The following is a 25812-nucleotide window of genomic DNA, read 5'->3' as shown; positions in this document are numbered from 1 at the left end:
AATGTGGGAAAAGCCTGTGACTTGACTCTCCACCATTAGTGCTGACATATGCTGAATGGATAATGGCCTGCCTCCGACCTGGTCTGTTTATTTAATACGGCTATTCTGAGATTAATGAGCTATGCAGCATATAAAATGTATATCTACACATTTACTTCCCCTGAAGGAATGTGGGAAATTTAAAACCTCTGGATTTGGAAATCTTAGTGAAGTCATGAGCAGACACCAGTATTGAGAGAGGATGCTCATTTTTATAATCCATACTCTTGTTTCTTTTAACATGTACATTGCATAGTGTAAGCAATTAACATACTGACTGGAAAAGCCAAAATACTGTGATTTGCACCCTGCTGACAGTACTGCACCATGTGTGTGTGTGTCCTTGTCCTGCTTGCTACCTGCTGCCAGCTTGCTGCCTGCTTGCTACCTGCTGCCTGCTCAGGAGCTTGTTTAAGTGCTGCTACCTGCTGCCTTCTGCTGCACTGGTCTGTGGTAATCCTACCTGCTGCTGCTGTTTGCTGCCTGAGGCCTGCTGCTACATTACTCTGTGGATACCCTATTTGCTGCTTCATTGCTGTTCCATACTCTTATGAACCCCTCTCACCCGGTCCACCCAGACTGGCGTACAGTCTGGTTTCCGTGCTGGGTATGGATGCACGACAGCCACTATAAAGGTGTTAAATGGCATTACCTCCACTCTAGACACCAAACAACACTGTGCTGCTATTTTCATCGACCTTGCCAAAGCCTTTGATACCGTTGACCATTCCATCCTCATCAGCAGGCTGAGCAGTATTGGGGTCCATCTCAATCCTATACGCCTCTGGTCCATCTCCCTCCTCTGTCCAATCCACGCTCCAGGATAGCTTTCTCCAAGTACAACATGCCTTCTCACAACTGAAATTGTCACTCAATACATCTAAGACAAAAGCCATGTGGTTTCATCGGAAGGGTGTTCCCTCTCCGTCTCCATTAAACATTTAACTTGTGAGGGGGCAATCCTGGAGCAAATCACCACGCCAAATGACTATTCTCCCCACACTTGATTTCGGTGACACTATCTATAGAACTGCATGTAAGGGCACTCTCGCCAAATTGGACACACTATCACTCTGCTATCCGTTTTGCTACAAATGCCCCCCTCAACACCCACCACTGCAGTCTTTACTCTCTGGTAAATTGGCCATCACTTCACACTCGTCGTCATTTTCACTGGCTCACTCTCATTTACAAGACCCTCCTTTAACCGACACCGCCCTACCTGTCCCGCCTGCTGCATCGACAACCCATCACATATAACACCCGGTCCTCTCTCCACATCCTGCTAACAACCCCCAAAACCAGATACACACTTGGTCTTGCATCATTCCAGTCAGCTGCTGCCGTTGACTGGAATGCACTGCAAAAACACCTCAAACTGGTCAAATTCATTTCCATCTCAGCCTTCAAAGACACCATCTCAGACCTTCTCACAGATTCCTGCAACTGCTTCCCCTCCATTTAACCCTCCTCTCAATCAATTGTTTACTTTTAATGTTTTTATGTTTTCATAATTGTTATTTTTTTATATATTCTGTGCTGTTTATGTAATCCTGTTCTTTGCTCGTGCCTGTATGTCTGAGTAGTTTTATGTTAACCCTGTGGGTCCCTGTTGCTGTCGTGTTGTCTGTCTGCACATGTCTCACTGCCCCCTTCCCCTTCTCCTCCAAGAAGCTTGTGCTTCTTGTCAGGTCATCACTGTAAATAAGAACTTGTTCTTAATGATCTGCCTGGTAAAATAAAGGTAAAATAAAAATAAATAAAATAGTGCCACCGCCAGAGCCACAAGCAGGTAATAGTTGACAAAAGCATTTTTCGTTCCAAGATTCCCTGTGCCAAAGTTCATTTTGTTTACTTTCGTTACTCCTCCCGAGTTTGGGTGTTCATCTCTCTTCCTTTTCCTGTGAAACCTAAAGTAAAACAACAAAAGGAACAATTAATGCTGTGTGAACCCATTTAATCATTGTCTAGTTAAACTAGGCCTGCACAATATTGTTGTGATATTGAAATCATAAAATTTACATGACAAAAGAATTAAAATAACGTAATTGTAATCTTTTTAAATATATATCAGATTATCATTGTCTAGTTAAACTAGGCCTGCACAATATTGTTGTGATATTGAAATCATAAAATTTACATGACAAAAGAATTAAAATAACGTAATTGTAATCTTTTTAAATATATATCAGATTCTACATTGAACATATGGCTAATAACATCACTGAGGTCTTAGTATCTCTTTGAGGCATGCTTATATGCACTGACAAACATCAGACCAATATAATGAGTATTGATTGAATTTAAACAAGGTCCACATTCCGTATAAAATAGAAGGAGAGAGAACACCGCCACAGGCATGTAATAGTTGACAGAGTATAGATAAGATTCCTTTTGCCAAAGATCATTTTCTTTATTTTCTTTACTCCTCCTGAGTTTGGGTGTTCATCTCTCTTCCTTTTCCTGTGATACCTAAAGGAAAACAAAAGGAAAAATTTATGCTGTGTGAACCCATTTAATCATTGTGTACCGGTAGTTAAACTAGGCCTGCACAATATGGCTGTGATATTGTAATGTTATCATAGCGTTTTTGAAGCTGCAGCTACAGACCTCAATAACCTCACTAGCGGAGTTTCAACTGTCAGACCTGGAACTTGATTTTACAGGAACGTTTTTGCGTGTTTCCTATGGGGTCATCCCTATGTTCCCCGGGTCCTATGTTCCCCGCTCGGGGTTAGGGTTAGGATTATGGTTATGGTTAGGGTTTTAAAAAAGGGTCCTATGTTCCCCGGTCCCATACAAAGCGGGGAACATAGGACCCGGGGAACATAGGTACGCTCCCTTTCCTATAGACGAACGGCCCGGTTACGTGTCGTTCCGGGAACTTATACAGGGCCTCGGGGTAGGTACTTCTGTGCGGCCCTGAAAGAACTCGAGATGTAAACTAGGTGGGAACGAGGTGTGGAAGTGGAAGATGACAAGCAATTTTTTTTTTAAACCCAGCAAGGCAGACATCAGTTACAACTAAACTGATTACAAGTTGGCTGTAGGCTGTTAACTTGTTGAGTTGAGGTAGCTAACAATGGATGAACAAATGTCTGCTAAAAATAGGCTTTTATTGGTTAGAATTTAGATGGTATTAATTTAACATTAAGCTGAAGACAGGCAAGCCACCCGTCATCTGACTCAAATCACTTACTGAATGCGTGAAAGAAACAGTAACGTGGGACTTGGACATCACAATAAATGAGGCTACCCATCAATAAATCTGCACTGATAAGAAAATAGTAGCGAGGTTGAATTGACAGAAATTAATTTAGTCTAGGCGAGGCCGGGGCGGGTGGCACTCCCGTCCCGTCTTACCTGCTGATCCAGCATATTTCTCCATCTTTAGTTTCGCCTCTGCTTGAAAAATGTCTCATAACACGTAAACCTTATCATTTTGTAAGCTAGCCTATAGCCTACCAGGCAATAACAGACACTAATGCGCTCGCTCTATGCTTAATAAATTATGCGTGTGCTTACTGCGCTATATTCATTTAGTGTCTCTATACTTCTCAAAAGTTTAGACAGTAGCCTAGATTTCATGTTCGTGGGTTGTTTTTAGTGTGGAGCATATAACTGCTCGATTGCAACCACGTTAGCTAAAATGACATCTCGATGTGACGAGTAGTCTAGGTATCATAAAATGTTCAGTTTATTTAATAGGCTATACGTCCAGAGTGTAGAGACTCGCAAGCCAGTGCCATCGCAACCCTGCAAAAATATCTGTTGGTTCTGGCTTGCTGCAAGATAGGCTATGGACGCCACTAGGATTAGGCTATTTTAAGTATTTACCCATGCATTCAAAGCTAGACTAAACGAGGCGTGAGTGGAAGACAATAAAAGCACTTAAAAAAAAAGCAAGGCAGATGTCAGTTAGGCTAGAGCTAAATTAACTAGAAATGCAATTCCAAGTAATTACCAGTGCATGAAAATGCAAAAGTTGTGATGTAAAATATCATGTACTTAAAATAGATAATACAGAGATGGTTACTACGGTGATGCTAGGATAGACATGGTGGTTGCATAGCTTAATAAAAGTTGAAAAGTAGTTTAAAAGTAGACCGTTTAAAAGTTGAATGTAGAGAGTTTGAAAGTTGTTGATAGACAGCTAGTTTAATAGATAGATAGTTTAATGATAGTTTAAAAGTAGACCATTTAAAAGTTGAATGTAAATAGTTTAAAAGTTGTTGACAGACTGAAAGTTTAATGAATGTTGATATTCAAATAGTTTAATGGCTATGTATAGGTAGATATTTGATGATAACTGAAAGTTGGAATGGCTCTAATGTTTGCTAGCAGTTATACTAACAATTTTAACTATGCTAACTATGCCAACCATGCTACTTAGCTAACTTAGCTAATGTTTGCTAGCAGTTTTGTTAAAAACTATGCTAACAATGTTAACTATGCTAACCATGCTACTTAGCTAATGTTTTCTAGCAGTTTCGCTAAAAATGGTAACTATGACTGAACAGTTAAAAAGTTCAGTAGTTTAAAGGGTTAAATCATTTAACAGTGAATTATTGTAGTTATTCACTGGAGGACTTTAATTTTGAAACAGTTTTTGGCAGTGGAAGCAGTTGAACAGGATGTGTAGTCTTAACACAGTGATATTGTATGCTTAAAGCCTGAGACTGGCAGTTGCTGCAGGTGGCCTGGCCACCTGGCCTAGGATTCTAATTGCTTAACGGCTCTATTGTGAGGTCATCAGCCCAATGTTAAGTCTATTGGGAAATTTTGAGAGGAAATGTTAAATAATAGTTTAAAAAGTATAAAAGTTACAAAGATGAAAAATACAAAGCCCACATGTCCTAAGAAAGACCTATGTAACATAGTTTGAATGAAGTTTCTATGTTAAATGGTTGAAGCTGCATTAAATGCGTTAGAAGAAGAAGAAGAAGCCTAGGAAGAACAGTACAGTGTATTTTCATGCACTGTAATTACATATTAGGCTGTAAGCTGATTGAGTTCAGGTAGCCTACTTTGAATGAACAAATTTCCGATAAAATAGGCTTTATAACTGGTTAACGTTATAGGCTAGTGTACAGAAAACTGTTCATGCAATCCAGGCTTTCGAGTTTAATCTCACAGAAGGGGATGATAATGGGATGGGGATGACTTTACCTGATATGAAGTGAGCACTACAAACACAAGCCTCTTTGATCGTAGCATTGTCCCAGTCTGTCCGTTAAATAATAGCTTGCAGCCACAGATGTCGTCTATTATTTTGAAACGGATGAGATCCTGCAGGAATCCTGAAAAACTTGCGATTTTCACATGCAACAAATAGGCATTTTTTTCTTGACGAGAAATTCTCTGGTTAACACACAATTCAATGTGAATTTTCCTGTAACATGAACCGTGAAGGGGTCCGTTGTTATTGGTGTTTTTGTTTTGTTTATACCTTGCTGCTCTGAGGTACACAGACTTGCAGTCTTTGTCTAATTTCAACATTTTCAACTCCCAAATCAGGGTAGATAATTGCACTCACTGGACTTGTGGGACATGTGGAGTCTAAATAGCTGTGCTTATTCACGTCACTATCACTGCCTTTTTTTTGGTAGTTATGAGATTTGTTCTCTCTCTAACTGCCACACCTCTGTTATGCGTTCATATCCCTTTTATCTTCTAGTCGGTATGGGTGAAGAACACTTATAGGGATTTCAATCAGTCAAACAGCTGCAGTGGACAGTCCAGGCTCCAAAAACACCAACAAAAACAACCTGGGCAAACCTAGCCCATAAAAACAAACTGTTCCAGCAAATCACAGAGGAGATGCACGTTTAGGAGATTTTCAATTGCACGGGAGCAGCACGGGAGGGAGGGGGAGGAAGTAGCAAGCTAGCTCTCTGTTTTGTTTGAAAGTCAACAGAAGTGATGTTACCCAGCATCGCTTAGAGCACCTTTAAACTATCAACTTTCCTTCAACTATGCAACCACCATGTCTATCCTATCAACACCTTAGTAACCATCTCTGCATTATCTGTTTTAACTATACATGATATTTTACATAAAAATTTTTGCATTTTCATGCACTGGTAATTCCTTGGAAATGCATTTCTATGTATTGGATGTTTTCTCTCCTAGCTCTCTCTCCTGTGCTAAAACCTAGAATACAATGATATGCTTCATCTCGATATATCACTTGTGTAGAAAAGTATTGGTTAACAGGGCAGCTCTGTAATACTTTGCATTTTATTAATAGTTCATATTAAATATATGATTCTTTTTTAAAAATAATGATACTTATATTTGATAACAGCATCATGTTGTCACACAATTTTTTACTGGCTATTACTGGCTGTTGCCTGTAGTTCCCCCACTCACTCTCATGCACATGTGCACACACACATGAATTGTCGTCATATCTCCATATTCTTAAAATAATATCAAAGTACTGAAGGTCAGCTTGTGGGTGCGTGTGTCTTCAGTGTCACGACAGTCACGGCGTCTGTCCCCTTTTTCCTGCCTTGTGGCTGCCAGGTTTCGGGGCTTTTGCTGTTCTATGCGCACGTGTGCACGTGCTCAATAGGGTGCTTGGCGACTTTTGTTTATCTCTTACCCGTGCAATGGCTCAGAGTCTAAAACAGCACCCATTGTTTTTTGGGACCATTGTTTGTTTACTGGTGTAGGGGAGGACAAAGGAGGAAACAGTGGCTCGTCTGCAGTACTTGTCTGGCGTCAACAGGCATCCCAAAAATTAAAGGGTGTGGGTCATTGTTTTGGGGTGTACGCCTCACTGTCTATCTGTCTAGGCAGTGTTAAGACAAAGAGATGTTCAGGGGCAAAGACGTGCTATCAAGCCAGATCTTTAGATTCTTTTATTGGCATCACCCCAGAATGTATCTAAATCTATCTTATAAGCCATCACTCCCACTTATGTAACATACTAGTGTATTTTGCATGCAGTTATTTGTTTATTAGCTGTGTACAGTATAAATGATTCCTAAGTATGTTTTCATAAACATGATGATTTCTTCATTCTTCGGCCTCGGGCTTATTCAAAGAGCCTTGTATATCCAAATCAGTACCTCTGTCCCATTCTGAAATTGTAGGTATGTCTTCAGCAGTTCAAACGTGTAATTTCCTAAGGCAATAGGGTCATCCATGTTGGACATTTCAAATATATCAAATTTGAATTTGGTCTTAGGCAAACTCTTGATTTGAGCTCTTTAAAAAGCTAGATCTATTATGTGTAAAAATGTATCACTGTAGTTGAATGATGGTGAAAGGCTGCATCCCTGCGTATGAAGTATAGGTGTGTGTACATGTGTGGGGAGGCCGCGGCAGATGAAAAAGCAAGGCAGGGGTGAAAAAGAATGTCTAGGCAAGAAGTTCCTTTTTCTTGTTCCCACTGCCAAGCTCTGATAAGTGCACGCTCCCCCATAATGAATGAAAATGAGAGCGGGCAGATAATCATTCCGATAGGAGGCCCCCAATGGCCGGGTTGGGCCTACACTGGCGCACTGGAACCTCGGCCTCTGCGCAGCGCTCGTAATTATGACCCACTATCAGCGCAGAGGTGCCACAAATGGTTGCCTGCCACTAGAGTTCCATGGCATAGCTACGACATACGGTCAGAGGTGTGGCTGTGTGTCAGCAGTCTTTTGGGTGGCACTACAGATGAAGGGGGGATAAGGAGACCCAAGAACTCATACTGCACTGCAGACGCTTGTCTCATGAAGTAGTGATACGTGACAGCGCTGGCACATGTCTGTCGGATTGTAGATTAAACCCACGGAGACGTGTGCCATATGCTCATACAGTAAGTTGTATTCAGCTCTGTTGAGAATGAACGGCCGCGGCCGAGTGTTCCTGTGATAGTTCACGTAATCGCAGTTGAATCTTGGTAAACAGTGCACTCTGGCCTAGTTTACAGGATGTCTACAATCAAAGCAATGAATGAGTTTTGCTCGTAAATCTCTGTTGTATTTACTTTTGGCTTTGAAGATTCATGGTCATTTTGAGGTCCGCCTTCCCCATTCGGCATTTACAGTACAAAATGCTAAATCTAGTTCTCTTTTGTTGACTTTAGAGACACTGTCACTGTTTTTGGATGAGAAGTGTAGCTCCCAAATAAGGTCATACTGCCATCCATCTCTGGCCTCCCATCTTTCATCTTTCTTTACGCTTCTCATTGGAGAGCTCACTGGCTTTGGCGTCACACTCTGAATGCCTCCGCGATACGTGACTGTTTACTCCTACAATGGCCATTTCCCATACGTCCCCTGACTGGGCATAACGTCACCACACGGCGTAGGAAATGAAATCATTAAGCGAAACAACAACAACAACAAAACACAATATCTGTAAAATTGCTTGTCACTTTTATCATTACAGTTTACACATACAGAACATTGTGTCTTTCAGTGATAACATTTATATACTGTATCTATATGTTAATGTTTCCCTTTCGTGCCCGTGCCGAACATTCCATTTTTGGTGCTGGATGACCTCCTTACACAAAAAACCTTATTTCTTGAGTATAATACATACCATCAATGGGATATACACACCATTGTAATCAGAAGGGTCAGTTCTATCAAATGATGTAAAATACATATGGTAATGTTGATATAGTAATGAACAGTCTTTGAAAATCCTCTCCAAATGTATACCGAAATTCATTAAAATTGAATTTCATTCACATAAAAAATAATTTTCATCATATTTCTATACGAGATAGAGAAAAATATAGAGTGTATGACATGTTCAGCAAGTTGTGGGCTATTTAACAAAAAAGACTGAATTGGAATATCATTAACCTTTCAAAAGTTATGATAAATTAAGTGATAAGTGTAAAAAAATGCAGGAAATGGGATTTAGAATGTTGACAGAATTCACATTCTCTTTCTCACCAAAAACATAAAAGTATGCATAAAAACTAATAATGAAGTCAGACACAATGGTTTAGATTTATTTGGTCCATAAGAATAAACCATTTATTTGTATATAAGCAAATGCTACAGTCAACAATAATGATATAAAAAAGAAAAACATGTACCTTACCAGTAATACAGGAAGTAAGTATACTGTATATTTATTGAAGATCAATTCTGAATAGAGACATAGAATACATTTGATTCAACAGATACAACTTCCTTATATAAATTAGTGTAATATGAAAATGATATACATCTATAAAATGTATTATTTATGAAAAGCTAGGAATACAATCAACTTCAACATCACTCAAAAAATCAATGTGTCTAAATATTTGAAAGTGGATTACATAGAACAAGCCTGTTGAGAATAAACACATACACACATATACACACAAACTCACACACACACACACACACACACAGAGGAGGATAGGGAAAGGTGGGGTGGGGAACCTGAAAGGTTAAACACAGAAGACCTATGACTCATAGCGAAACGCATCCCCTTCTGTAGAATGCCAAATCTGACAGCAATTTTGTTTACCAAAAAGCAGTCACCTACCGCTAAACTCCAGGCCATACAAGCTACTTTAGTGTTATTATGTATTGTTTTTTTATAACAAAGCCAACAATTTTTCTTTGGCTCCTGCTGTACAGGAATATGTACTTGATGAAAAAGGCGACAGAGTAGTAGTTGGAGCAGCTGAAGGCTGAGGCTGAAATTTTGTGGAAATGCCTGCCAGCTGTTGTGATAGATTTTTAAGCCAAAGTCTTTCTGGCTGTAGCTACCAAACCTAGGTTCAACACCAGATTCTGCATTGCTGAACTTGAAATAATAAGAAACTACTGACAACAGCAATGTCAATGGAGAAAAAAGTGTACACAATATGTATTTCTCATTTGGTCAGCGCTCCTGATCCCTTCAGAGACTTGGTTCCCCAGTAGCAATGGATATTAGGGAGGAAGTGAAGTCCCATGTCAATGATCAATCCCAGAAAACTGTGAAACTCCTCTGGGGTCTCTTCTCGTCCCATGCCCCTGCACTGTGTGTTTGCATCTGACGCCTACTAAGCACAACCTCCCACCCGTTCGGTTGGTAAAACCACATATGCCTGGGACAACAACATAAAAATCAACATAACAAGTCTATTTCACAGTGTTTTAGTGGCAGTCTACACCACCCTACGCACGCCACCTAAATCTATACCTTCTTCCTCCATCCTCACATGGTCTTCAACATTGTGAGCGCAAGCTCATCAGCAGTTAGCTACCTCTTCAGGCCTGCAAGGAGGTCTGTGTAGGTCTTGTCATCCTCCATCTGAAACAACAGTAAAATCGTACAAATGTAATACATTTATTAATTTAAAAAATAAAATCACAAAACTACAGATGTGTGCGTGTGTGCACATACATACACAAGAAGAGGTAGCCTAAACTATTGAAGCATTTTGAGTAACTCAAAAATATTTAGAAGTATGTAAAAATATTTAGAAGTACTTTTATGAAAAGTCATTTTATTACACATGGGTTTAGCTACCCTAAATCTGATTGCCTGGCTGGCATTAAGATAAAGACAGATTACATTTCACCTAGTAACTAACTGCTTAAATGCAATAATGACATTTCTGACGTAATATGTGATTTCACATCATGTTTTCTATAAAACTACATATTGAGAAGAGTAGAATATCAAGTCATGCCATCTTAGAAAATGTTGAGACAAGCACGTCTGATATTTGTCATTTAGAAGTTAGCAAGGTAAAACCGTTCACTACAAACTGCCTAGCGAGGTAACAACCTGAGGAGAGGCAATACGTTAATTAGCACTACATTTCTGACAGAATCCGTGATTTCACATCTTGTTTTCTACAACTACATATTGAGAGGAGTAAAAATATCGCTCAACTTATTTCATGTAAGAGAACTTAACTTAGAAACGCGGCGCCCATTGATTTATTCAGCTTTGGTATGCTATACTGACTTGCCAATATAATGCTAACAAGCAAATTGGTACTAGAAAACAAACTTACTTACAGGTTATATACTAACAGGTTTTTAAATGAAATTGTCAAATGAAAATAACTGATATCAAAAGCAAACGAGAATACTGTCAGCATTACGGGGAAGATTTCAGAAACAAAATCAGTCATTGGACAGCTGAGATATTAGACGATTGGTTATAGTTAAAATTTTAACGAAATTAGAACGGTCGGGCTTGTAAGGGTTAACATGCAACAGTTATAGAGTTAGATACTCATCTGTACTAATGTCTTAAATATGTCAGAGTTGGAGTTAAGTTGGAGTACCAATGTTTATTTGTTAGCTTGAAATGATGGATTATCATACATTATATTTTGTTTTGATAACCCATTTGTAGCTTTCTATATAGTGATCTGCATGGAAGCCACAAGACTCACAGATTCACAGAGAATCCATAGCTTCTTGTAATGTGCAAATATTTATAGGAATCCTTGGAGACTCATTATGTAATGTCATTGTGTTCAGAACACAATTCCTGCAACTATTGTCTCCGAGCACAGGTAACATAAACATTAACAGTGAGGGAAGGAAAGTTTGTCTTTTCCGTGGAAAAGGGCAGTAATTTGGCTTTTATTTTTGGTGTAAAGGGCGCAAAGCCAACACACATAGACTTTTGACAGTTAATGGATGATGTTTAACATTTTCTGCCTCTTAAAGTATCATGCAAATTAGCTTTCTAGAATTGTGAAATGAAGCCATTCTTTTTTTCTTCTGATTTTTTTCAGTGGATGCATCAGTTCAGAGAAGTAGTTGTAAAAAGCACAGCATCTTCAATTAATGTATGAGGAGCAGGCTGCAGAGATGAGCCTTTTTTATCAAAAGATGCTTCTATCGTCTTATCAATGCCCCAGAGAGCAGAGAGCTCCTTTCATCCGGCATTCAGAGGGACGAGTCGGGGAGATGTGGTGGCGCCTGAGTGGGCTGGGCTGGGCAGGCACCATCCCCATGCTTGATTTGAATTAAAAATTTCAGGAGGTGGAAGTGAAGGCAGAGAGAGAGAGAGATGTCCAAGATAACATATTTCCTGTCTGTCTCGTTCATTCGCTCCCCTCCTGGCTATAAATTTCTGGGACACTTGTCTTCGGGAAAACTTAGTCCAGTTTTTTGGGCACCAGACAACACCCCAGGTGTTTTGGAACGTAGCAGGGAGACGGGTTTTGGACCATGGCTGCTGCTCTGCTGCTGATCAGATATTGTGTGCTTTTCACATTTTGGACATTGTCAGGTGAGAGCAATTGAATTTTCCCATTGATTCCCATTGTAAAACTGAAATGTATTTTCCAGTACACTCTAAAAAGTGATGTGTTAAAATGACACATTGCTGTGTGTGCTCAGGGACAACACATATTGTGTCAATTTCAACACAGCAATTATGTGGCTGGGTGAAAGGTTAAAGACAAATTTCAGCTATATCTAACAAAAAAAATCCTGTATTTTAAACTGTCTTTCACCCAGCCAGCCACACAATTCAGTAGCATCTTATAGATGAATTGTAATGAATTTATAGCGACTTCCAACAAGGAAAACAAAAGGTGCAGCATGTACCAGTTTGAATAGTTCTTCTTAATTAGTTGCTTAGCCTCTAAATTAGAAGTCATGTTGAAAATATACAATTTTAGGAAGACAATGCTTATTTTTAAAAAAAGTGCCAGTGTCAGATAGGCAGAGGAGATTAACCTGTTAGTCTGTAATGCCAACATTCATTATTGATTGCATTTGCAGACATCTATTCAGTTTCTATTCAGTACCGATGAAATATACCATACAATCACCTGTATTCATTTCCACATCTTGGCCATTCAGGAAGAGTTAAAGTGTCATGCAGGAAGTCTATCTTTGTTTGTGCTTATGGTTGTAATATTTCCTGGACGTTTGTCAGCAGCCTACAATTTGTCCCCGAAGCTATTTATGACCCAATCAGCTCTTAAACAATAGAGAAACACTTGTAGGCTGATCTGATAAGTACCAGTTAGTGCTGTTGACATCAAGGAGGGGATTGTATGGGCTCCTTATTTTGACTTTGACATCACTTTGTATGCTTCTGTTCATGTTTTGTAACTCAATCAGATGCAAAAATCGAGATTGTTGCCGGCGAACCAGATGTAAAGGTGAACGACCGTTATCTTTTGCTGTGCAAAGGTTGGTATTCATTTGATTTTGTATCTAACATGAGACAGCTAAAATGAAAAATAAATATTATATGTACTCTTAAAAAAATTAGATAAACAATTTAAATAATAGTTTATAAACTTTGTGCCTATGCAGAAATCATTCTTGTGCAACAACCATTGCTAATTTGAAAGACATTTTGAACACCCTCTGACCTGGTGTTTTTGGGCAGTCCAGTGGCACTTTGTAAATTAGTATCCAATTGCAGTCAGAGCCAAAGCCAAAATATCCTGTGATATATGACTGTTTCCTTCAGCTGGGGGAGAAGGAACCATCACTTGGTTTTTCAATGACGAGGAGGTCGAAGAGGACAATGAAGACTTCTTGACTGAGAAACTTGACGAAACATCAAGTAAGCTTATAATAAACGCAGCCAAGCTCAGTAACACAGGGACGTATACCTGTAAATGTGAATATGACAGTGGTGGAGACAAGGAGACAAGCGCTGACGTCTTTGTTTATGGTAAGGATACAGGCATTTCACACACAGATACATATAACATATGTACATAAATACAAACAAGCAGCGTCCGAAATGTATATTTAGCCCTTTTATCTTTCACCTCTCAGAGCCAATTACCTTCGGCAAGACGGCAACCTACCATGAGTTCTTAAAAGGTGGACAAGCGCTCATCCCCTGTGTTGCCACTGGGAAGCCTGCAGTGGAGGTCCAGTGGTACCGGAGCAGCACTCAGCTGGGTACTGATGGTATGAGGGGCACTCTCGCCACGGCCTCTTCTGGTTTCTTCTGTGGTATGGGGCGTCTGGTTTTCGCCTGCATGGCTCCGCTGGTGGTGGTTGGTGGAGGGATGGCGATGGTGGATGCCTTGATGGGGAGATTTCCATCCGATTTGATCTCAAATCGAAGGATGTTTTTTCCACGTGGGGAAAACATCTGACGTCAACTCTGAATTTTCGTCCAACCTCTATTTCAGTGATGAGAGCATAAGGCTTCTTTAGAATGAAAGAATAGTGGGGAAATAAAGTCTGCCCCATTTAGCACGAAATACCACCATTGACAGCCTTAATGAGTGTATGTGTGCTTTCCCAGCTCACTCCTATCATTTTTTTTGAAAATATGTGACTCTCAAATGACTTCCTGCCTTTGTCTTTTTTTTTTTACCTCTTTTTTCTTTATTTTCTCCATTCTTCTTAGGAAAACCAAGGATCACTGTCCGACCAGACAACATCCTTCAGATTGATGATATTCAGAGGGAAGACAGGGGCACTTATACCTGCAAAGCCTTTATAAAAGGCCGTCCATTATTTGAGACGCTAGATATCTCTGTTGTCGTCAACAGTAAGTAATTCATAGGTGTTATTCAAAAAGAACAGGGGTCCAAGTATTGAGTCTGTGGTACTCCAATGAGCATTTGGTGAGGCTTAGAGGCTTGAGGAAAAAATTATGATTTAATTAGCAAAATTAGATTTTCTTCATCTGAAGAAAAATAAGAGTTCAGTTTAGTCACAGACAGTAGAGCAGTTTCGGCACATCACACTTGTAACCAGGCTGATTTGTTTTGGATGAACTAGAGTGGTAGACACCGAAATGTTGACAATTTGACGAAATACCGGAATTATCCTTTAAATAAATTATTTGTGAGACAGGAATTCAAAAGCATATGAATCTTGACTAAAAAATAACTCTACAATTTGAGCCTTTTAAAATCATATTCACTATTCTTCAATATTCCTCATATAAAAAATGTAAATCTTGTCATTGTGACCCAATTTAATATCAGATCCTCTTTTATCCTGCAGCACAGCCAGTAGTGGAAATACACGAGAAACAGAAGACTGTAAAAAGTGGACCTGATTCTACTGTTTCTATTACATGCTCGACCTCAGGAGAGCCAAAGCCTGAGATTACATGGTCAATGTGAGTAGTAGTCAGGTCCATAAGTATTTGGACTGTGACACAATATTTGTAATTTTGCCTCTGTACACCTAGCCTGGCCATGCCCTCCTCTCCTTTCAGTGAGATACTAATCTGGCAGACAACAATTCACTTACGTTTCCCTCGGCTTCATATTGTGACTGGCCAATCAGCCCAACGAGATGTAATCAAAATTAAAAGTGGCCGTGGTAAACGGTAGTAGCAACACCTACAAACATCAGAAATTGCTGTTGAAAGAATGTGTACATTTATGTACAACAAAGGTAGGCCTAAATACCTGACTGCCGATGCAGTCTATTGTCAGTTTGTAAAGTGTAGGCGAAGTAGGAAGTAATGTTGGGAATCTCTGCTCAATGTGGTTGGTTAAGCCGCTGGACCAATGATTTCTAAGTTAAGGCAGTCTATGCCCGTTACAGTGCTAGAGTTGAGAGGCCAGACTCTCTTCACAAAGTGTTTTTACCAGGGTACTGTACACCACTAGAATGTATCTGAAATTAAATAATCAAGATGTGCTTGAAGTGTAGACTTCCACCTTTAACTCAAGGGCTTGAACAAAAATGTTGCATCAACTGTTTAGGCATTACAGCCATTTTTCATTTGCAATCAATGACTGACTGAAGTCTGGAACCCATAGACATGACCAAATGCTGAGATTCCTCTCATGAGATACTTCCCCAGGCCTTCACTGCAGCCTCCTTCAGTTGCTGCATGTCTGTGTGTTTTCCAGCCTTCAGTTCTGCCTTTGTGAAAAGCATACTCAAATTAGGTTGAAGTAATCTGACTGTCTTGGCCATTGAAGAATAATTTCTTTGCCTTGAGACATTTTTGGGTTGCTTTTTCAGTATGTTTGAGTGATTATCCATCTGTACTGTAAAACACTGTCCTATCAGTTGTGCAGCATTTGGAGGATAGTATATCAGAACTCATCTTGCTACTTCTATCAGCAGTCCGAACATCAATAAACACCAGTGACCCTGTTCTCTCAACAGATATCTGTTACGTGTACTCTCAACAGCCTTAGGCTACATGTCCATGCCATAACATTGCCTCCACCATGTTTGACTGATGGATGTGGTATGCTTTGTTTTGAGCCGTTCCTGTCGTTGTCCAGACTTTTTTCTTCTCGTCATTCTGGTCTAAATTAATCTTGGTTTAGGTCTGGCCTTCCTGATATTTAGTGAAAAAAGTGTTTTTCACCATGTTGTAAACAATCTATTTGTATCCATGATTGCCGATCATGATGTCCTTGACTGGGCTAGATGTTATGAATGGGTTTTCTGTCATCATCGACTACATTAGTTGCAAATTGGTGGGGGTGGGGGGGTGGGGTCTGCCTATACGTCCACTGTAGCGAAGGGCGAGAACAGTCACCCAACCTTTTCTCTCCCTTCCTGTTCTTGTCCGCCCCTTGTTATACTTAACATGTGCAGTGGTATGCAATAGTGACCCATCTCAACCCCACTCACTCTAAAGACCAATTCGCATCAAAGATTCACCACAAACAAATCCGTTGCAGAGAGAACTTGCAGCTGTGTGAATTAAACGCTGCATGTCATCGCCAACTGTTGCAAGCCGTTACAAAGTATTCATCATGTCAAATCGCAAGTCAAGTTGCAAGGTTTTAGAACACTTTTACCTCACATTGTTTGTCTCAGTCAGTCCAAGGAGAGGCAGAGAAATACTCATTAACTCTATTGTGAAGAGAACCAGTGTCTGCACAACACCAGTCAAATAAAGTTGCAAAAACAAATGCAAATTTACTGACTGTTGGCTTATCAGCAAGTTAGTTAACTTTGCTGGCTAACTACTATCCAGCTAGCTAGTTCATATCTGGCTACGAGTGGTGTAATAAAGGTGTTGTTATAGAAACGTTGGTGCGAGTTGTTGCACTGGTTTGAATACACAGTTTTTTAGAACGTGTGTTGCAGTTTATAGAATGTTGCAGCTTGTCAAGCTGTGAATCTTTAGTGTAAACTGGTCTTAACACATCCTTTCACCAACCGCCCTTGATTCCGCTCGCTACGAGTTCAACTCCGATAAGAGCAAACTCACCATTAAGTCCGTAAAGATGAAACACAAGGGAGAGTACATCTGCACGGCCAAAAATAAGATAGGATAAAACACTGCCACAGTCCTCCACTGACTATGTATGACCTCTGGAGTTGTGTTTGGGATGAGTGTTGTGTCTGTGTGTGCTTATTTTGTTTTGTGGGATGAGTGTTGTGGCTGTGTGTACATATTTTGTTTTTGTGGGATGAGTGTTGTGGCTGTGTGTACTTATTTTGTTTTTGGGATGAATGTTGTGTCTGTATGCTTATTTTGTTTTTGGGATGAATGTTGTGTCTGTATGCTTATTTTGTTTTTGGGATGAGAATATAAATGTTTCCCGCAGTTTATGTGTAAAAGGCTGTCTGCTATATAAAGCAGATTCTCCATGCGTGCTGCTGTTTGGATGCTGCATCATTGACTCTCTGCAGCACTAATGTGCCGTGCCATCCTGTGTGTCCTTTGCCGTTTCCTGTCTGCCTCTTTCTCTCCCTTCCTGTTCTTGTCCGCCCCTTGTTATACTTCAAATGTGCAGTGGTGTGCAATAGTGATCCATCTCAACCCCTCTCACTTTACCACATCCTTTCACCTCCTCAGACCCACAGCCCTTGATTCATCCCGCCACGAGTTCAACTCAGACAGGAGCGAACTCACCATTAAGCCTGTTAAGAGGGAGGACAAGGGAGAGTACATCTGCACAGCCAAAAATAAGATCGGAGAAAGTACTGTCACAGCCTTTCTTGATGTCTCAGGTATGGAGGGTGTATTAGAGGCAGGGTGGGTGAGATGCACATTGGTTGTGTATCAAAGGGTTGTGTAAGTGGGTGGCATTGAACAGTATAGACATCAGTTCTAGGTTTGCTCACCAAGTTTCAGTCTTTATCAAGGATTGTATACTGAAATTGGCTGTGTGTAATATTTGAGCCATCTTGAACGATTACATATAGGCAAGAGTACCATTACGATGGTACTCTTGCCTATATGTAATACAGAGTCACATGTGGCACAAGTGGTGTTATAAGAGAGCTACGTCGATGAGCAGGTCTTGGACATTGCCATTTCACCAACTGAAATATGATGTGATGAACTGGGACATGGTAGTGGGCACCTCTGTAGAATCTCTCTCATCCTCCTGCCTAGAGGGTGACTTTGTCCCGTTTATTTTCTCCAGAGCATCCTGTGGTGATCCTGAGCCAGTCGGAAGTGAAAGTGAAGCCTGGAGAAATGGTGGCCGTGTCCTGCAATATCTCAGGACATCCCATGCCCTCACTCCAGTGGATTAAAAAGGGTCCCGATGGAAACACGGTGCGACTGCAGCTACCCTACATACACATTTTAAATAATGTATGATGTACAGTAGGTTATTAAATATATGGGACCTTCACTGTGTGCTGGTGTTATCCACCTTTGACCTTTGCAATTTGTTGGTTGATTTAAATCCCCCAGAATGTCACAATTAATTAAATGCCAAAGGTTTGACATCTTTCTTATTATAATAGAAGTCTCCTTGTCTTTGTGCCTGAATGGCCAATCACAGGGCTTCAGCAGCAGCGGCCGAATAAAAGTGCAGGGATCGGATCTTATCGTAGAGAAGGTGGCGCCATCTGATGGTGGTCTGTATTCTTGCATTGCCAACAGTAGCTCAGGAATCAAAGAGGAAGACTTCAGTTTGCAGAGTGAGCCACTACATTGTCGCTCCTGAACTGAAAGACCTGTTTTGTTGTTAAACTTCTCTGATCAGTTTGTTGTTGTCTCCCCGTGTGCTTACAGCCTCGCCAGGCAAGCCGTCCCAAGTGTCAGTAAATCCAGGAGCTGCTGCAGCTAGTTTCAACCTGAGCAAAGCTGTGGTGGATGGTGGCTCCACCATTACTGCTTACATCCTCCAGTGGAAGCAAGACCCTCAGCAGAAGTGGAACGAAATGGTCATCAACTCCACTGGTATTTTTTTTTTTTTTACTGTAGAAAACTGTACTGCATTACAAAGTTACATCCAGGCACAATCTATATTTTTAGTCCACCCATTTTGTGCTAGTGCTTTCTAATAATAAAAAAAATTCACCTTTAAACCTTTTACTTAATGTCCAAATGTCTTATCTTAAAATAGCATGACATTTTACAATATGATCAAGATAAAATAATTTCAGTAATTTTACCTTACGCTTTATGTGACTATGCTAGCTGTGAACTGGCTTTCATTGTGTTGAGTCCTGAAGAACTGGAAGTTAATCATAGTTTAATAACCAGGTTTATTTTCTGCAACTGTCTTTTGCATTTTCCAATTCATTTGAAATATTTACATTTATATATAATATGTATTTTTATAATATTTATAATTAAAATATAAAGCCATAGACAAATGTAGAACTTCTGGTCTCATATATATATATATGTAACACATGGATTTTTTTTTAATCTATTAATTTATTTATTCATAATAATAATGTAGTCATATTTGACAATTGCATTAGATATATGTACATATATGTGCATTAAAATACAGATGTGATCATAACTGTCATCCTCTACACTGGATATATATATATATATATATATATATTTTTTTTTTTTTTTTTTTCATATGGAGATCCTCTGGTTGCTACCCCTTTGTTGCCCTACTCTGAATATTCCTTTCGCTTGGCTGCCCGAAACATTGTTGGACAGGGAGAGTTTTCTGATATCTCCAATGCCCGGACATTGGGAGAACGTGAGTGTTACATTTTTCCACTTTTCCCCACAACGTTCGTCCACCATTTCCTTCAGTCGGGTTGCCATCGGTCATTTCTTTCCCGACTGCCCCACACTGTATTCTCATTGTGCCCATCTATCAAGACCTTAACCAGCCAGGTATCTGAATGGGTTTAAAACTGACCAGTCATCTACACAATGCCTGTCATGAGATGACCCTACAACTCTACTCCTGAAAATGTGTATTTAAGGATTTGAACATCATCATGTTTCATGCCTACATGCCATATCATCTCTTTTGGTTTCATATCTGCTTCCTCCATGTCCCACTCATGTCATTGTTTAATGCTCATCTAAATGACGACGCTCCTGTTGTGACCATCCTTCTTGACCCTATCCAATCCCCTGCTCACCTGATGACATCACCCACCACAGGAGGTAAAACAGGAGTGTGAGGATTCATTACTGTATGTCTATACTGTACCGTATGTCTGTTTCTAAATGCCAATAATCTGAAAATCGCAATAGATTGTAGCCTTGTTTACATGGACAGTTTTTTGTCGTTCTGATTTCATTATTCCAAATAAAAAATTCTGTGTCATTCGTTAACATGGGGTACGTTCTATTCCAATAAGCACTCTAGAATCTTTGATTGGAATAGCGGTAGTTGCTTTGCTTTTGCTGGAGAAGCTACAGCAGGCAACCTGATTGACCGTACACGGCTGTTCAATGGGAATGAGAACGGAATTCACCACCCCCTTTCATTCAGATTAGAATTCTAATCGTATCGAGAGTTTAATTCTGATTGAGCCATTATTCTGATTCTAATTGGATTTACAGTGTCCATGTAAACCCACTGACTGATAGAACAAGCTTGAAGGGCTTGAGATCACCTATGCTGTGCAGATTAATAATCAGTCATCAATTTTGAATTGCTGCTGTGCTTTCTGGTGTAATTATCTTACTGCATTCTCTGTTTCCAGGCGAACCAGACAAACCTTTCCTAACAGACAAAGAAATAAAGTTTGAGGAGAACATTGCTAGACTTCCCTTCAAGCAACTAGACACTGGTGGATCCCCCATCAGTTTCTATACGGTGCACTATAAAGCGGTGAGTTATCTTGGGTATTCTCAGATACTGTGTATCGTGCATTGACATTACTGAACAGGACCTAAAGGTCTGTGTGAACTGAGGACTTTGTCCAGCTGAAGTTGGCAGTTGGTTACTTTTGAGAGCTTGTTATAAAGCGACATCTCCTCCCCAGGATAAGGATGACGAGTGGAGAGAAAAGGACCTGCTCCCAAACGCCACAGAGATCTATCTCCACGACCTGCAGTACAGCTCTGATTACCAACTGAAGATTGTTGCTCACAACCCCAATGGCCCGTCCATGCCTGCCATGCTTAACTTCACCGTCCCACAATCCAGTGCAGGTAGAGCCCCTGGACAGGAATCACAAATGCTGTGTTAGAGATACTGAAGCTGTGAAAGGGTTCTGAAGTATTGTTCTAAATACAGCAGTGTACAGTGCAGTTTGATTTAAATCAGTTTAACTATTTAAAGGAGCCATACCAATACACTTTTCAGTGATTTTATAATATTCCCCAAGATGCTTTTGTAAATTCGGCTAAAAGGCTTTTTTAACGTTGGTACATTGGTACTGTGGTATCCAGTACTTTTCATTCATGTTTTATATGTTTCCCTTTGGTTTTCCCAGTTAGTAAACCTGGTTTGGGGAAGGGTGGTGTGGTTGGCATTGTGATGCTGGTATTCCTGGTGCTGCTCATTGCTGTGGATGCCACGTGTTGCTATACCAACCGCTGTGGCATGCTAATGTTCCTGGCAGTGAAGCTGTTTGGACAGAAAGTCCCAGGGTCAAAGGTCATGGAGGAGGGGGATGGCAACGGCACAGCAATGTAAGACCTCTGCACTCTCTAACATCTCTATCTGGCGTCTTTTTATTGGTCCTATCTGACATCTGTTCATATTTCACCCCTGTATGAAGTGCATGGTTGGGTTTTCTGCATGTTTATTTATCTGTATTGTGTATGCTACACACACAAATACGTTATATAAAACATGAAAAATGTCTCAGATCCACTGTTTATTTTGTCATGCCAATGTCCTAACTTAATTAACCTGGTAAGTAACTTCTACCAGCATATCATGGTAGCATTATAGAATAACTGAATAGGGATATTAATATTCATGTACAGTAGTATAGTCTCGGAACGGTTAACTGGTTATTCGACTATCCGCGCACACCTCTAGTGTATGTTCGGAGTAAATGCCCCTCCCATAAACCTCATTGTGTGTGTGTGTGTGTGTGTGTGCTCTGATGCAGTGACATGAAGGTGAATGGGCTAGCATCTCCACGTGGTAGCATCCCAAAACAGCAGGCCCAAAACAGCGCACCTCCAGGGGTGCAGTCAGAAGTCACCTGTGACAAAGCGCACCTCACCAAATTTGAGTAGGTGCCCCGGCCTTCCGTAGAAAGACCCTTCCTTTAAGCTCCACGAAAAATGGCAAATTGAATACCTTCAGTTGGTGTTATCTATTTTCAAGTCGATCCAGTGAATGAATCACTCTGACAGCCATTTTTTGATCCCCTTGTCTGTCCTAATCTAATCCTTGTAAGCTCTGACTACTAAGCATGTATGGTGGCATTAAAGCGATGGTTCGGAGTAATTTCACCCTAGGGTCCTTTGCACCATGACCCCGAGCCAAACACCCTCCCAGAACCTGTTTTCCCTTGGTCGAGCCCTGGTCGAGTAGCGCTGTCAGAAACTAATGAGTTTCTGCAGGCGTAATGGAACCAACTTTTATCTCGTAAATTACCCCACTAATAATGCCCTGAATGGTACGAAACTTCTACAGTATGTTCTTTGCTCATAAAACTAGGCATTGAAAAGTTTGTAGGTACACCAGGAGTTTATTTAAATAACACTTGCCTGATGGATGCTACTATCTGCTACTACCGCTGCGTCGACGTTACTTTCGTGATTTGGGAAAAGCCCGTAAAAGTCCTAACAGGAAGCGATTACATCGTTTTTTGGTATATCCAGTTTTTAATATATTTTTTTCCGAAGTGTTTACAACTTAGTGTTAACTAATAATTGTTGCAAACTGGTACTACAAACAAAATATTAGTGCATTCCTGGATCTACATCCTTATGCATGCTTCCTAGCAGGACTTTTACGGGCTTTTCCCAAATCACGGAAGTAACGTCGACGCAGCAGTATAGTAGCAGATAATAGCAACCATCAGACAAGTGTTATTTAAATAAACTCCTGGTGTACTTACAAACTTTTCAATGCCTCGTTTTATGAGTAAAGAACATACTGTAGAAGTTTCGTACCATTCAGGGCATTATTAGTGGGGTAATTTACGAGATAAAACCAGTTCCATTACGCCTGCAGAAACTCATTCGTTTCTGACAGCGCTACTCGACCAGGGCTCGACCAAGGGAAAACAGGTTCTGGGAGGGTGTTTGACTCGGGGTCATGGTGCAAAGGACCTTAGGGTGAAATTACTCCGAACCATCGCTTTAATAACCCATTCACCGCTTTCGTTTACACTTTACACATTTCCGATGCAGCCTATTCCCCATGGAAAGTATTAAAGTAATTTCCCACACTGTTTTTGCCAAATTTCTTCAGCTATGAGGTTAACCCATTCGCGCCTGATGCTGCATGATGCAACATTCTATCTCCCGCCTGTTGCTGCATAGCGCAACATTGAATCTCCCGCTGGTTGCTGCGTAGCGCAGCATGCTTTTTATTTCAAGTTTATCTTTAAGTTTGGTGCTACAGAGGCTTAGATATTAAATTTTGGTAGACGTTGACAATTTTTAGTATTTTTTCAGAAAACCCTCAGGAAATAAGAATATTTAGTCTAGAATGCCATAGGATTCTATAGGCGTTTTTAGCAGGCATTTTAGGAGTAAATGGGTTAACACAAGGGTGGGCTATACATGGGAATGCATTCATTTTCTTCATTCTTTATTCTGCAATCATACTGTAATGTTATTCTCCTCCAGGAAAGCGCCAGCCAACGGGGACACAACCACAGATGCCTGAGTGTCCTCACAGAGACTGATGTGATTGTATGTGAATGGCCACAACAAGAATTCTGAGCAGCAGAAACTGCAAATAGCAGAGCCCAGTGTAATTGCAATAGTAAAACTTGGAAGCCAAAAGATGGCAGAGTTAAGTAAGGTCGCTTTAACCCTGCGGATATCAAAAGCTTATTATCCTTACACACCCTTACAGATTTATTTTCTTGTTCAGCCATTATCAAAACACAAACAATTTAATTGTATTTACACATCTTTACATTACATTAATACTCTTCATATATTTATGTGTCAGAATACATTTATTGACCGAACATTTAGATTTTGCAGTTCTGTACAGGACTTATTTTGCATCTCAGTATTAACTTTGTACTTCCTTTTATGCATGTACCAAGATTCTAAGATTGTACAGTTAACATAGATAGTCTTACCAAATATTGTACAGTTAAAATATACATTCAAGACTTTATACTGTAAATTATTTGTACATACCATATTTTTTCTTTATTTTACTTTCATTACAGAAGAAGAGAGTTAAAATGTATTGAAAAATGTATTGTTATATACACAGGAGAGGTGTTAAACTCCTAGTGCTACAGTAGGTAGGAGATTTAACACAGCAGCCAATCAACAACCAAGCCTATTTAATATTAAAAACAAAGAAGAAATATATATATATATATGTTGTGGCGGCTGCATGGTGTTTTTTGAATGGAAACGCTTCCAACACGCTTGCGTGTAGCGTGAAAAATAGGCGTGAGGCCTATTCCTAGCATTCACGCGTTTTTGGCGCGGCTCGAGCTGCGCTTGAGACGTGCGTGTCACGCAGGCGGTGTGCAAGGTTAACATGGGAGCCCGGACACGCCACGTAGCTGACACGCTAACGCCACGCACCCGGTGTGAAACGGGCCTAACAGTCCTCTACTGTACATGTTAATAATGTGAATATCCACAGTATTGAGATATTGCTCTGATATGCCATATTTATAGTCTTGTTAAATTGTTTTCCTTGTTTTCCATGCTGTCTCAGATAAAAGTATTCAAAGGATTAAAACCCAACCCTGATGCATTTTAGCTGCAGAGTGCTATTCATATTCATTTATATTAATGACATTCATTGTTTATGTTTGTGTGAAGGAAAGAGCTGACGCACAGTAAATTGCACATTTATAGATTCATTCCCCTCCGCTTATGAATTTCTGTGACATTTCACCACTAAACACTGCAGATAGTAGACAATAATGATGGTGACTGTTCAGCTAGTGAGAATATTTTGGGTTCTATTAATTTACAAACATACACACACAGAAAGTCTTAAGATGTTCTTGCATACGTATGAACAAAATATTAAAATTAGAAGATTAAAAGATCGAAACAGAATTGTTGTGCATGACTAGCTACGTTTATTGTATATAGATAGATAAACAGTACATGTTATAACAAATCACAATGCATGTGATTTACACAGCACTACAAATAGGTAGGTACTGCTACATGATATATGCATAGCCTTAGTTATATGGCTTTTTACTTAGAAGAATATTTTTTTAACTCTTATACTCTGGATGAAAAAGGAGGAGATCAAAATAGCTGATTGGTAAATTGCTGCAGTTTGGTTTCCGTGTAGAGATATCTCCACTGGTTTTATGTTAGTATCTTCTTCAGCAACTAATCCCCTTCTCGTCAGACTTCTGTGGAAGTGAAACAACAATTGAACAATATTAAGTAATTTTGTCTATGTAGATCTTTAAAGTAAAGCCCCTTTAAGTAAATTATAACAATGATTCATTGCAGGGTTATAGTCCTACAAGCAACCACATCCACTGAGCCATTTCCCTTCAAGGTGCTATGTGGAGTTTTTGTTTTTTTGTTTGAAACATTCAAAATGACCTAAAAATAGCAAAATAATGTGAAGAAACAACAAGAAGTGAC

At 39.9% G+C, this 25812-nt stretch overlaps 1 protein-coding gene across 3 annotated transcripts; it reads left to right on the top strand.

Annotated features, from left to right (window-relative positions):
- The first annotated feature begins 12022 nt into the window (after positions 1–12022).
- On the top strand, positions 12023–24621 carry ncam3 (neural cell adhesion molecule 3). 3 transcript variants are annotated; one of them, XM_048261454.1, is made up of 16 exons: positions 12023–12231; positions 13074–13145; positions 13432–13638; positions 13746–13928; positions 14332–14475; positions 14937–15054; positions 17716–17870; positions 18290–18423; positions 18656–18794; positions 18889–19056; positions 19703–19822; positions 20787–20914; positions 21069–21237; positions 21522–21720; positions 22149–22274; positions 23845–24621. In XM_048261454.1, exons 1-16 carry the CDS (start codon positions 12171–12173, stop codon positions 23882–23884), a joined length of 2163 nt encoding a protein of 720 aa, XP_048117411.1. In that variant the 5' UTR covers positions 12023–12170; the 3' UTR covers positions 23885–24621. The 3 variants fall into 3 exon arrangements, with proteins under 3 accessions (XP_048117411.1, XP_048117413.1, XP_048117412.1); XM_048261455.1 differs by having other exon boundaries at positions 12024–12231; positions 13746–13883; positions 19703–19823; positions 20785–20914; XM_048261456.1 differs by lacking the exon at positions 22149–22274 and having other exon boundaries at positions 19703–19823; positions 20785–20914.
- Positions 24622–25812: the final 1191 nt, after the last annotated feature.

Source organism: Alosa alosa, chromosome 13 (genome assembly GCF_017589495.1).
Source record: "Alosa alosa isolate M-15738 ecotype Scorff River chromosome 13, AALO_Geno_1.1, whole genome shotgun sequence".
In the NCBI taxonomy this organism is placed as follows: Eukaryota; Metazoa; Chordata; class Actinopteri; order Clupeiformes; family Clupeidae; genus Alosa; species Alosa alosa.
Note: the sequence above shows the minus strand (reverse complement) of the source record. Positions and strands in the feature narration are given on the sequence as shown.

What these genes read in the sequence shown, in the direction of transcription:
- ncam3 (XM_048261454.1), top strand. Translation starts at nt 12,171, where the DNA reads ATGGCTGCTGCTCTGCTGCTGATCAGATATTGTGTGCTTTTCACATTT. An exon ending in CCTGAGATTACATGGTCAAT is followed by an intron (nt 15,055 to 17,715) that starts GTGAGTAGTAGT and finishes TCACCTCCTCAG; the next exon opens with ACCCACAGCCCTTGATTCAT. An exon ending in AATGGTCATCAACTCCACTG is followed by an intron (nt 19,057 to 19,702) that starts GTATTTTTTTTT and finishes TTTCATATGGAG; the next exon opens with ATCCTCTGGTTGCTACCCCT.